Below are 13,570 nucleotides of genomic sequence, written 5' to 3'. Positions count from 1 at the left end.
CTCTCACAGTCCGGGACTCTTGGGGGATGTCCACCTGCCAGCTTAGGCTCACTCCCCAGGGGATCAGGCCTAAGCTAGCAGTCAGACATTCCTCCGGCAGCTTGTGACCCCTCGGGGGATGTCTACCTGCCAGCTTAGGCCTGCTCCCCAGGGGATAGGGCCTAAGCTGGCAGTCAGACATCCCTCTGGCAGCCCGGAAACCCTTGGGAGATGTCCAACTGACAGCCCAATGCACGAAATTTGTGCAAGGGGCTTGGCCCTTGCAGCCCCAGGTGCCTCAGCCAGCCCTCACAGCCCCGGCCAGCCCTCACAGCCCCTCATAGCCTAGGCTGGCCCTCACAGCCGCAGCTTTGTCCAGAAGGTCTTCCGGACGGTCGTCCAATCGGTTGTTCTGCTGTTCAGTCTAATTAGCATATTAGCTTTTTATTATATAGGATAGAAATGGAACTGATTTTTTCCATAGTTTGTATCCTGCAACTTTACTGAATCTGCAAGTTTTAACAGTTTCTTAATGGAGTGTTAGGGTGTACTATATATAACATTATGTCATCTGCACGTAGAGACAGTTTTACTTCTTCCAAATTGAAAACAAAGAAGTAAATGGTTCTTTTAAATGATCAGAGATTTGCTCCTCAAAAATGAATTGTATGGTACTCTATACAATGGTGAAAAGAACGGAAGATGCTTTCACTAACAAACTAAACAGGAATGGCTGATATCAGGATGTTGTTATGACTCTGTAATTCGTCACACGATTCTTTATGTAGACATTGTATAGACATCTCTTTCCTCCGGCCATCACCTTGGGTTATAAGCCGTCAAAGTCAATGAAAAAGGTTTTTAAAAGACTAATTGTCACAACCTTTACGTGTCACATGCCTTTAGATACAGGAGCAGTGGCTCAGCTGGGCCAGGAGGCATGTGTTTGATTCAACTGTTTCTTTAGGTCTGTCTCCTCTTGCTCCCTGCAATATGGGTGTGTGTGTGTGGAGGCAGGGGGGTGGGGGGTGGTAAAGCCTCAGCTAAAAGAAGGCTCTGTTTATGGAAGAAAGAACACTGCCTGGAAAACAGGATTCCTTTTCAAATCCATTATTGTTGTTAAGTTGGGGGTGGATAATTAGAAGATGGGAGAATACATACAAATTAACCTAATAAACCTCAATTGCTCATTTCAATCTAAAGCAATGAAATAATGCCCCTTGTATTTTTTTCAGGAAAGTCTAGAGTATTTTCTCAATACTCAATCAAAGCTAAAGATCTGCCTCAAGCTATTCGAAATATGGGTGAATGGGAAAGATGTCAGTTGGCTGGATTGAGAATGGTTTGCTGCGGTGGGGGAGGGGATAGGTTTGATCCTACTGCTGTTGCCACTGCCGAAGCAGATGGTGATGGCACTGGCATAGGTCATTGACGTGGCTGGATATGGCAGAATTGAGACCTCTCCTTCCCACACTATTCAGTTCCCCTGTAGCATGTGCCCCAGTATTCTCACCCCTTAGAGGTCTCTGATAATGTGCCTGCCTCACCAGACCGCCATTAGGCATCTCATTCCCTTTCATTAGGAATCCGTTTGGCTTTTGATACACATAATAGAAGCCAATGGCCTTTTTCTAGCACTGTACTACCCACTTACTCAAATGACTTCGAGAAAAAAAGATGTGTTTGTAAGTATTTAGATGGACCCTGTAATCACTCCTAAGTATCACAATATAAAAGTAGGGAATTACCAGGAAAGTAAGATACTAGAGCAACATTAAATCTCAAGACCATTTCATGTGTTAAAAAAAAAATCCACATTCTTTTACAGTTAAATAAGAGAATGATCACAGACTCTGAGGCTTTGGAACAGTATCAGAGAGAAAATTATTGACCAGGTGGTGTCTCCTTACTTCTAACCAGTACAGTCTTAGGGAAAATATGTCAGCATTTTCACTAGCTTGCATTTCTGAAGACTCAAAAGGAAAATCGCTGATCTCCTTGGGAAACATATGGTGCTGTTCTTCAGGAGACTTTTCCAGGCATGGCAGACTTGGTGTGCTTACAAAGAATACCTAGTATATTCCTGCGAAAATAAGCAGCGGCCTCGTGTGCTTTTGTTCTTCACTCCTCATGGTGGTTTCTTCTGATTCCTACAAATGCTGTGGAATATGTCCTGACCCCAGCATTCACGCCTACAGGCTGTGGGTAACTTGGCTCGTGAATACTAAGGGCCCATCTTCAGGCACCACTAGCCCAGGAACAGTGGGAGGAATTTAGAGTTCTTATTGCGGACTCTGAGCATACACAACCGTGCTCACAGTTGACCATGGTGACTGGTACCACCTACCCAGAGGCAAGGGAGCCTGTGCGTTGGCATCAGATACTGGCTGTCAATTAAGAGGAGCCATTCAGAAGAGGAGTTGAGGTGGATTCTTCTGTGTCTAACCTCAAGGACTGTAAAGGGCAAAATAAACTACTTGGGCTATTTCCTGTGCAAATTTCAAAGCAGCATGTTTGACAGAGTATTAGAAAAGATAAGTAAAAAGAAACATCATCCACCTGCATTAAATCATTTGACTATAATTAACCCTTTGCACTCGCTTGCTTTTTTCTTGAGCTGCTACCGATGCTAACTGTGTCGAGTCACACTCGACATCCGAGTGCAAAATTAAATAATGAAATCATTTGGCACTTTTGAACACTTCTAATCCTACCCCAGTCAGAAAGAGAGCAGAATGTATTGACCACTCAGGGTAGTTTATCCAGAAAAAGAGGTACACATGATCCCATTTCAAAATAAATTCAGGTTAAATCTGGTGCATAACCTTAATATGTATCATTTTTTCCTTCTTGTGTTTCAAAAAGATCTCTAAAAAAATCAAACATCCCTCAATGTTTTCTTACCACGTAGACTGTGCCCTTTATTCTGAATAATATTATTTATGAATTGTGAATAGATTAACTTCAAACAAACCCTAGCAATTATTGGATTACAATTATTCCATGAACAATCTTTTGGGCAACTTCTCGCATTAACCAAGCTAAAACTGGGTCCTGTAGTTGTTTAGATGGCCTTGATGCCTAAATTCAAGTCTACAAAAGTAAAGTGACACACAATTCTCAGCCAAAATTGGGGACAGGATTTGCCTCTGCTCCCCTTCAGAATGAGATGCCTGATGAAGGAACTCAAGCCGAATTACAAGATCCTGGGCACAGTCACGTAGGTGCCTCTGCATGAACAACCAAACGTCTTCCTAGGACCCTCATTCAGAAGTTAAAATACCCCGTCTACTGCCCAGTGCATGTGGGGAATAAAAGGCTGTTCTGATCCACAGATCCAATGGGATGTCTGATAATTGAAAGAAATTCAAGCAGAATTAAAAGACTATACACACAGACCGATGTTGTGGCCATGCATGAACAACCAACACCAACTATTGCCATATACTTATTGGGGGTGAAGCTGCTCTAACCCAAACAAAAAGCAAATCCATTGCTATACAAAAATTCAGATACCTATAAAGTTGCCTTTCATAAGAAACTTTGGCAAGAACTGAATTTAAGTAAATGCAGCTCCACACCCCCTGCTGACCACCCTTTTGACTCTCTAATGCCCCGAGTTCTTTGCTCTGTGGATTATCTGCTGAGGTTTAAGGCAATCTGCATTTTACCGTCAGTTCTCACTGCCTTGGCCCTGGTTCAATTCCAATTTAAGGAAATACTTGAAATACTGTCTCTTCTGGTAGCACGCAAACCCTCCAGGAATTTGATGCTTTCCAGAATAAGCCGTGCTTGTTATGTAAGTCCAATCAAAGACACACTTTCAGAACAGAACAAAAGGGATTAGATCCGCTTCAGTGTAGACTGTCTAAAGAGAGTTCTCCGTCATGGATTTGTTAATGGCTTTTGTGCAAATAATGGAAAGGGAATCATGCATTTTTATTAGTCACCCAAGAAGCTTTTGGGTTTCAGGTTCCGGGGCGCTCCATCACTCAGCTCTTAACAACTTGGGAAACATCTTGCCTGACTAGGAAGTTAGTCATTTCACATTTTGACATGTACAACGGTGTGAAGTCTAAAAACCTCGCAAGTTTCATTTATAAGTAACAGGATACATCACTTTAAAGGTGAGACGCTCGAGGATTTGCGGTGCCTGTCTTTGTTCCTGCTAATCCGATTTTACTTTTGGAGTGTCAGCTATTTTGTAAATATATGCAGTTGAATTCAAACAACAAGTTTTGACAATTAGTTCTCTAACTCACTATAAAAAGCACCATTATGTTTTATCCGTAGGTGCTGGACTCTGAGAGCCCAACCTTTGAGACAGATTTAATATCCCATCCATCAGTAGTGCTCCAGTCCAAACCTTGTCATTCAGTTTTAAAACTTGAAACAGTTTTAAACATAAAGTGTTCTTGGAAAGGAGTGAGAAAAGAGAATTTGGGGAATGTCCTTGCAGTCCTCAATTTCTGGAGAATGTTTATCCCTTCTTGTTTTAGCCTTGGTCACAGACATCCCCTGAGGGTTTTCTTTCCATTTATTTTGTCCATTTAAGGTTAACATGTTAGGAGTTTTGCTACTGAGAGAGTAAAATAAATAGTCTGACGGAGCTTTCTCAAGCCTCCTGCATTGACCACCGCCTCCTCCCGGTTCACTGGCCTCTGTCCCTTCAACACAGGTGGTGTGCAGGCTACCAGCAGTTTCTTAGTGATGTGTCATAGTTCTCTGTGTATTCTGAGAAAGCTGGGGGGAGGTGGGGAGGGGGAGTGGAGCTGTTAATTTGTACGCACTGAAATCACATTTTAACGTCAATTGGCCTATGAAGTCTTATTGTGAACTCCACTGTAAAATCATGGTACTAGGTGTTCGGTTCCATATGACAGAGAAAACAATTGGGTGGTATGAAAGCACTACAAAACAAGAATTGCATCTGAATTGTTTTCCGTTTATAACTCTGAAATTAAATTGGGGTGGATATCAGCACGGTGATTGTATTCATTCTTTATGTTCATTACCCTCACCCTCATTGAGTACCAAAGTATCAGTTAGTTCAGTCTAGCCATCAAAGATAAAATCCTTTTCCTCTTGGTTCATAATTATATCTCATATCTTTTAGGTGCGTTTTTATGCTATTTTTTCTTTGTATAATTTTCCCGTTTATTTCAATATGCAAATTCATCCTCTTCCTTTCACAGTATAAAGCAACAGTATAGTCCATGTTTCAAAATTGTCACAAAATGTATTTCCCAATAAATTTGCAAAAATTCATAGCCCAAAAGAATTGACGAATAAGCCAAGTATGATTTGTATAAGAAACAAAAAAAGAAACAGATTTAAATAGTCATTTGAAATAATACACATTTTCAAAATAGTTAAGTATAAATTAATAAAATCTCAAATTCCAACAATGCTATAATCTCCCTCCAACAATAGCTGCTAAATATAAGTAAAACTGCTCTAGATAAATGATGAAGATGAAACCATCTGGTGAAAACTGGTTACATTTAGGGACTTAATGTTATAAAAAAAATTAAAGTCCCTGGAAATAAGTAATTCTCTAGTAAAGCATTGGGAATCTGACTAGAAAAAGCTCCCTAATTATTACTATTTTCATGCTATTTTATTTCACCATTTCTTTCCCCACCCTGGGAGAGAAAATAGATATCATTATATTTAGCTGGTGCTTGCATTTTTTTTAAAATTTCTTTATTGATTAAGGTATCACATATTTGTCCTCATCCCCCCATTCCCATCCCACACCCCTCCCCACACATGCTCCCACCCCCCTGTTGTCGCATTTTAATTTTATTAGAATTTCACAGTAGTAATGAACAAAACTAAGCTTTCTAACAGAGGTGAAGTGCAATGGCCATAGTGGAAGAAAATGATAGATGATGAGTGGAGCAGAGCACATGAGGACAGGAGAAACATTGTGAAAGGTGGAGCAGGCAAGAACCAGGCAGACAGATAAGAAAGCCAAAGAAGCTCAGCTGGTGCCCTTTGCGGATTGAAGAAAACTGTATTTATCAAAAGTCCTTTTTGACAAATCATGACAGATGATTTCATTTCAACGTTATCCCCACTCATCCACAAAGTATAAATAAATTTCTAAACTATCAGATGTTAGAGTGTTAATGTACATGGCAACCCGGTGAGTGGTGTTGGGAAAGTTCATGTCCATCCGGCAGTAGGCCCTAGCCATTAGCAAAGGCAGGTGGCTGGGATTAAACATCTCCAGAGAGCTCTTGCTCTTGTAAGGTTTGCTTCCTAAGACAGCGTGTCCTTCCTCTTTGGTCTTAGGGTGTGGATAAATCAGAAACTCTAAAAATGGGCTAAGATGATATGACAGGGAAAGAACTAAGTCATCGCATGCGTCATAAAATAATACTCAACATTAAAAAACCGTTTTTCTACAACAACCATTGTTCTGCAAACACTTCATTAAAATGTATATATTTTTATTTTTTTATTTTTTATTTTTTATATATTTTATTGATTTTCTACAGAGAGGAAGAGAGAGTGATAGAGAGTTAGAAACATCGATGAGAGAGAAATATCGATCAGCTGCCTCCTCCACACCCCCTACTGGGGATGTGCCCGCAACCAAGGTACATGCCCTTGACTGGAATTGAACCTGGGACCCTTGAGTCCACAGACCGACGCTCTATCCACTGAGCCAAACCGATTTCAGCTAAAATGTATATTTTTAATTGATTTCAGAGAGGAAGAGAGAGAGAGAGAAAATCATTGATCAGCTGCCTCCTCCACACCCGCTTCTGGGGTACAAGCCCACAACCTGGGCATGTGGCTGACCAGGAATCGAACTGTCCTGGTTCATAGTTTGAAACTTAACTACTGAGCCACACCAGCCAGGCCGCAACCATTTTTAATGACTTAATCTCAATTGTTATCCATCAAACACTTCAGTGGGAAAAGCCACAGCATCTGATACTGACACAGAAATGGGTTTTGTAGTAAACATTTATTTCCTGCATCTTAAAAAAAAAAAAAATAGATGAATCTCATCTTCCTTGGCTATTTGTTCAAAATATATATTAAATATATTAAATATTCCCTGGTAATAAATTGGTCAAGTAATAAATTGAATATAATAAATTGAATAATATATGTAAGATTTCCAAGTTCCTGAGTATATTTTAAAATTCTGAAAGGTGACACTTTATAACTAATGATCTCTTCAGGCTTAAAGAGCAAAACCTTTTAGTTGTAAACTAGAGGCCTGGTGCACATATTCGTGCACCAGTGGGGTCCCTCGACCTGGCCTATGCCCTCTTAGGGGAATGTTGGAAAGCTGGTTTTGGCCTGAACCCCGAAGACCCAATCCAGACAGGAGGGAGCCTGATCTTGTGCGTTGAGCATCTGCCCCCTGGTGGTCAGTGTGCATCACAGCAACCAGTCGACAGTTGCTTAGGCTTTTATATATATAGATGCTTATGAGAGAAATTGAATTTTTTAAAATGAGAACTTTTCTTCATTTTCATCCACTAATGGCCACCGTAAAATAAAAACTTAAGTTTATAATTATGAGCATAGGACTAATAATAATTGAAATTTAACTTCAATAGAATTATAAATTCTGCCCACCTTATTAAGCCCTGATTTAAATAAAACTAATGATAATGAGATATTAACTCACAGGTACACCAAAAACAAAAACCAATTGCATGTTATGATATTTTGTTCCACGCGCTGGTGAATAAATTAAAACATCTTTTTTTTTTCTACAGGAAAACTGAAGACTTTAATAACAAACCCTCCAAGGTCACAATGAATACAGGTATGCCGTCTCTGTTAGTTTTAACCTTTTCAGCCCTGCTCTCTAAACATCATCTTGGCCCTAAATCATTAGGTTAGCACTCTGCTGATTCAAATGTGATCCTGAGTTTCTGATTAGATGGATAGTGTACATTCATTACTTAATGTCTTTGTCTTCATGTTCTAGTTTTACAGCAATCAAAAGTAGAATTTTTGGTTTTATCTACTCTTACTCAATTTTTTTCTGTAAATCATGTCTTGAAATTAATTCCTATGTACCCAAGGAAGAGGTGGGATGCCATATGCATGTATACATTTGAAATCCTTCTTAGAATAGGCTAAATTCAAAGGCAGGTTGCTCTAGTAGAAAACATTTAAAGTTTCCCATTCTATAAACCCTTTATGCTGACAGTAAGCGGACAGTGCCAAAGCTTCCTATGAAATCAGCTTAATTAATCCATATACACAATACACCTAAAGTCATAAGCATTAGATTTTTAGATGTGAGAACAGTATCTCCAATTAGCTTAACAACACGGATGCCTCTGAACTCTGTACTGTATACAGATTAATTGTAACAGTCTTTGTGATACATGCTATGTACATGAATTTTTTCCCATGGTAGAAATGTTTTAACATACATTTTCACCTTTTCTCCCCTGAAATCTTTATATTCGATAGTAAGTAATTCTGGAAAACAACTTTCTCACTGAAATTTTGTAACTTGTGTTTAAAAAATACTGTTTCCTATCTGCAAGCAATCACTGGAAAGTTTGCTGTCTCTTGTTATCAAGGGAGGATTAGCAACCACTGGTGAGAACCGGTCTCTAATCCCTAGATCAAGTGTAGACACATGCCCCATTCCCCGTGATGCCGTGGCTGCCCCTTAGCAGAAACCTGGCCTAACTGACCTCTAAACTCGAGGTCAGCTGGCCCCTGTGAATGTAGTCAACTCATAGATATGTAGAGCAACAGGCAAGAAGAGGATAGTGGAGACAGTCAAAATATACAAGGAAGACTTAGAAACCCAGAGAAATTATAACCCTGGAGATGAACCAAGTAAAGGCATTTGGACAATGGGAATTAGACATGGGAAATAGAAGAAAAAATAGTATTAGGTAAAGGAGATTGAAGAAAGCAAATAAAATAGACGGCTTGTAGCTGAACTAGGATAAGTCGTGTTGTGAAACTGCAGTCAATCCAGCCGAAGGTCCACAGGAGGAAGTTATATTTCCACAACTAATAATAACTGGGAAGGCATTGATTTCCATAATCGTTCTGAGACATCTTCTCACAGACTTAAGTTGACTTAAGACATAACTTCCCAATATCCTTCACCTTGTGGAATGCTGACTTCCTATTTATCATAACCCTATCATGACAGATCTGTAATATGTGATTATGCTAAAGATACCATATTCATGTAAAATGCATCTAATAATTAATCCTCCTATGCATAGAATCCAACTCTAATGGCAAAGTAGGCAAATAGACATTTGTATATTTGTTTAGGTCGCTAAGGTACTTGAGCCAGGTTTCTGCTATAGCAGCATGAATATAACCCTCTAACGCATCCTCTCATGTAAAAGGATTGAGCTTGGCTCCATGTAGAATGCTAATTTGCACAGTTATTTTGTTTATATCAGTGAACCTATATGTACATATGCGTGTAAAATATGATATTCAAACTTAGGCACACAAAATTGGTAAGAAGTGACAAACCCTTTATTTAAAATTCCAAACTAAGACCATAGTGCTATTATAAAAACATGCCACTTTTTAATATATGTGTAAATATTGCTGTAGGAAGGTGAAGAAAGCATTGTTGCTACCTATATCTACAAAATGAAGTACTGGTAAAAGTTAGTACTGAAATATCTAACAAATCAAATTAGTCTTCATTATCTACCTACTAATCACTAAAGACATATATTACTATTTAAATACCTATGTGTCAGTCACTGAAGTTAAAAAAAAAAAAAAGATTGTTATCAAGCAAAGCAGCTTTTTGTTTTAGTCAAATACGTAGTAAGTGTGCCAGAGGAGATGTATTCCTTTTTTACACTAAAGTCTCTGAACGATGTATAGAAATATGTACAAAACATGCTATCTTTCCACTCTAAGAATCTGTGACCCATTATTTTCTAAGGCAAATCTTAGCTCTGGAAGAAAGTAAAGAGAGAAAGACAGGAAGTAATTTGTTGTATGTGCTTTACCCATGTGAGTGTTTTCAGCCATGGAAACAGCTCCCAAGAATCATGCATCTGGGAGGAAGAGGTGCAAGTCATTCATGACTGTCGCCGTGCAGGTCATTACAAGGGCAAAGGTGAGAATGGCACTAGGGTTCTTCAGAATGACCTGAAGACAGATCCTCATTTTGAGATCTTATAAATATCCTTAAGAAATCACAGGAAGTGTCAACACACGAGTAAGTAGAAATGGATAGAATAGATTTCTCTGTTCCAGCAATTTCACAAATGCCTCAACTTTTCTAATCAAGCTCCTTATTAAACTGTTAATAAAGACAGATTCTTCACTTATTTCATCTAGGTCTTAGAGTTCCTTAGAATATAGATGTCATTTAACCCAGAGGTTCCCACACTCTCAGGCCAAAAGAAATACCCAACAGTTCCGTTTATTAATTATCTAGAGGCAAAGTACTTATATTCTGTCAACTCAGAAGCAATTTGAAAAAAATAATACACTTACGTTGAAAAAATAATCATTTTATTTTGTTCTTTATGAATGCAGTTAATAACCAATGGAACGTGTGTGTTTATTGGGCACTGCAAAACCCTGCAGACCTAGGACTCGGATTGTACATCACCAGTCTCATTAATGCCCAAAATGTCTTCCATGGGGCACTTGCTTTTTTGTCATAGCTATCACCAAAAATCCAACTTTTCAAAGATATAATATCATCTAAAGGAAGAGAACACAAGCCTTATTATGGTGAAACTGGAAACTAACTCAGGCTAGTAGTTCGTGCAGTATCTAATAGATACCGTGAGTTTTCCTAAAACATGTAAAATATCCCTCAAAACCCTCATGAATCAACTGAGGTAGCCGGGGCACCTCAACACAGTTTGGGAACCATAGGTTTAACCAATGACCTTGAATCTTCTCATTCTGAAATCCCCCCTTTTCGTCTTTCTCACTGCTTGTCTTCAGATGTTCAGAATTAATAGAACTAGAAAATAAAATCTCTTCAAGAGCCATCAGTTCATACTTTCAATACCCTTGACTACACAACCCTGTTAGACCATCGGAGCTGCTACAACCGCATATTCAAAAACATTCCCTCCATTTATCAGAAACTCTCATCCCTCATAGCTATTTTCCGTTTGTAGAGTTGGCTGTATCCCATGGGTGCCTCTCTTAAAGACGTCTTTAGCTGTATGCTTCCACCATTTACGTCTTTCTATGTTGGGTCTTTGAATTATAGTCTTTGATTTATTTGACTTTCTTGTGTTGTTTCATTTTTCTAATTTCATTATTATCCGCATTAGGAAACTGTTATTTTAAACATATTTAAGAAATTGTATTTTGATATGAGGACAGTTCCACCAATTTTAAGGTCTACTGACCTTACTACTTGTGATTTTACCAATAATTAGTTCAGATCATACTTCCAAGCATTCTTAAGTTCCTTCATGTTCAGTAAACAAAGCGGATACGTTTCCTTAAGAAATAAACAAAAAGTATAACTGTCTAATCACTACATTGTACACCTGAAACTAATATAATATTGTATGTTAACTGTAACTGAAAAATAAAAAATAAAAAAATAAGAATAGCATGTGGCAATATATAATGATTTATGTTATCATATTGGTGGTTACATTATTTGTCTCCCTTGTTATAACTTTCAAAAAAAATTAAACTTAGGTTATTCTGGTTTCAGGGGAATGAGAAAAACTATTTATTGCACATTCCATGTACAAAGGAATGTGGGAATGGAATTGGAATCTGTTCATAAATAGAACATTAACCTTTCAATTTTAGAAGTCTTGTAACTCGAAACTTATATTACATTGTAATAGTTGGTACCTTTTCATTTACTTTACTTCATGTTGATATTTGCATAAGTGTAAATAGGTAGATCATCATATACATGTTCAAAAGTATAAAAACAAATTAATTTTTTAGCATGGTCATTTCAATACTCTATGTGTCAATATTGTCTTGATTTCAACTAGGCTAATTATTTCCATAACTTATAGTAACTATGGGAAGACATAGAATTTCTATAATGCTATATTTCTCTTTAAGAATCCCGTATATCAAATATATCATGGCTATATCTGTTAACAGCATTTACTTCAAGAGGTGCTTAAAACCATCTTCAGGATTCATAATAGCTAAAACACAGTAAGCCTAAATGATGGCTACAAAAAGTATATTATATTATGGCTCTTAACCCTGAAAGAGAGCTTATTCATAACTCTAAAAGCTAGTTACGCTGCTTAAAAATTTAACAGTTGAATGCAAATGGTATAAACAAAGTTGAGTTTTAATCTTTCATGTTTTCATTAAAGAAAAACCATAAAATGTTAAGTAAATCCTTTTTAAAAAAAAATTTTATTAAAGCATTGACATCTATTTCTAAATCAAACCCCTGCTATTTTGTTTTGTTTTGTTTTGAGTTTGGGTGGTTGTAAAATTTGCGTATGGATTCCCTGGTTACTAATTCTGACTGCTCATCTTTCCCCATGGATGTCTGGCACATTCCACTTAAAATGCATGAGATTGCATGTGCTTTTTCCTTTGCTGTGGCTTCTGCTATGTCATTTTTTTGCTTCCAGATAGCGGTGGGTGTGCTCGCAAACGTGCCGCCATGTCTGTTACATTAACATCTGTGAAGAGAGTTCAAAGTTCTCCAAACCTATTGGCTGCAGGTATAATATCACTAACTCCCAGAATGTCACACTTGAATGGCTTTGTCTGACCTTTCTCTCTTTCCAGAATTATCTTGTTTGGATGAAGAAAGTGACTGTAAATACCTTGAGAATGTCCCACAAGTTCTTATATTTCTTGTCTCAAGAATAGCTCCTATCCCTCCTGACTGTTTTTGTTCTAAAAATAAAAAAAGCCAAAGGAAACTGATATCTTGTAGAAAACATTTTAAAAATCTAATTAAAAACAACAGTGACTTGCCAAAAATGTGTTGAGTAACTGCAAGTGTTAATAACTATTTAAGCTTTTGTCTCTTATGAACTAAAGTAACAATATTTAATCAAGATAACTCATAGTTGCTTTTGTTGTTTTGTTTGTTTTTAAGCTAAAAACTATTGAAGGGTGGGGACACAGGGGTCAGAGAGAGGGGTTTGTAGGAAACTGAATAGTTATTAATTCACTTCTTCGCCAAAGGTTGCAAACAGGATGATCATTTGTTTTGAAAGAGATCTTAAACCTTCCTTTAATCCAGTCAGCAAAGATCCTTCTAAACGTACTTTTAAACACCTTGGTGCAATTAAGATTAGCACCACGTGTATACCTGGGTGCAGCCACAGATATGCATGTACTCTAGAAGGTAATCAGGAACGTGATGTTCCAGCAGACACCGAGGTGGGTATCTCTAATAAATGTCTGTGGGGACTTACCTAAGCTGGTAGGCACAGTCTGCTCTGAGAGGGGCGTGGCTCTGGCAGCTCCACGTGAGCCTGACAGCCTCAGGGACTCCAGACCCAGAACAGACCTGCACCTCTTGCTGATGGATAGGTTTGATTCTTGGCTGGTTACTTGCAGGGAGAGAGGGGTTTCTTTGTTTTTTATTTCTATTTGCGGGATTTTGGAGCAGAAGTGGAAAAGGGAT

The 13,570-nt window shown here is 38.2% G+C and overlaps 1 protein-coding gene across 14 annotated transcripts in view; it reads left to right on the top strand.

The window, feature by feature from the left end:
* Nucleotides 1-13,570, top strand: part of SORBS2 (sorbin and SH3 domain containing 2) — a 197,991-nt gene that overhangs the window by 97,370 nt on the left and 87,051 nt on the right. For 9 of the 14 annotated variants that reach the window (XM_079779510.1, XM_079779508.1, XM_079779506.1 and 6 more), the window contains 2 exons: nt 7,728-7,777; nt 12,561-12,653. In XM_079779510.1, the coding sequence (XP_079635636.1) occupies nt 7,768-7,777; nt 12,561-12,653 (103 nt within the window). In that variant the 5' untranslated portion in view covers nt 7,728-7,767. Of the gene's footprint in view, nt 1-3,951; nt 4,107-7,727; nt 7,778-12,560; nt 12,654-13,570 lie in introns of all 14 variants that reach the window. The other 5 variants (XM_079779516.1, XM_079779514.1, XM_079779505.1 and 2 more) reach the window with 2 other exon arrangements.

The sequence above is a fragment of the Cnephaeus nilssonii genome (genome assembly GCF_951640355.1).
Source record: "Cnephaeus nilssonii genome assembly, chromosome: 8".
NCBI classification, from domain to species: Eukaryota; Metazoa; Chordata; class Mammalia; order Chiroptera; family Vespertilionidae; genus Cnephaeus; species Cnephaeus nilssonii.
Note: the sequence above shows the minus strand (reverse complement) of the source record. Positions and strands in the feature narration are given on the sequence as shown.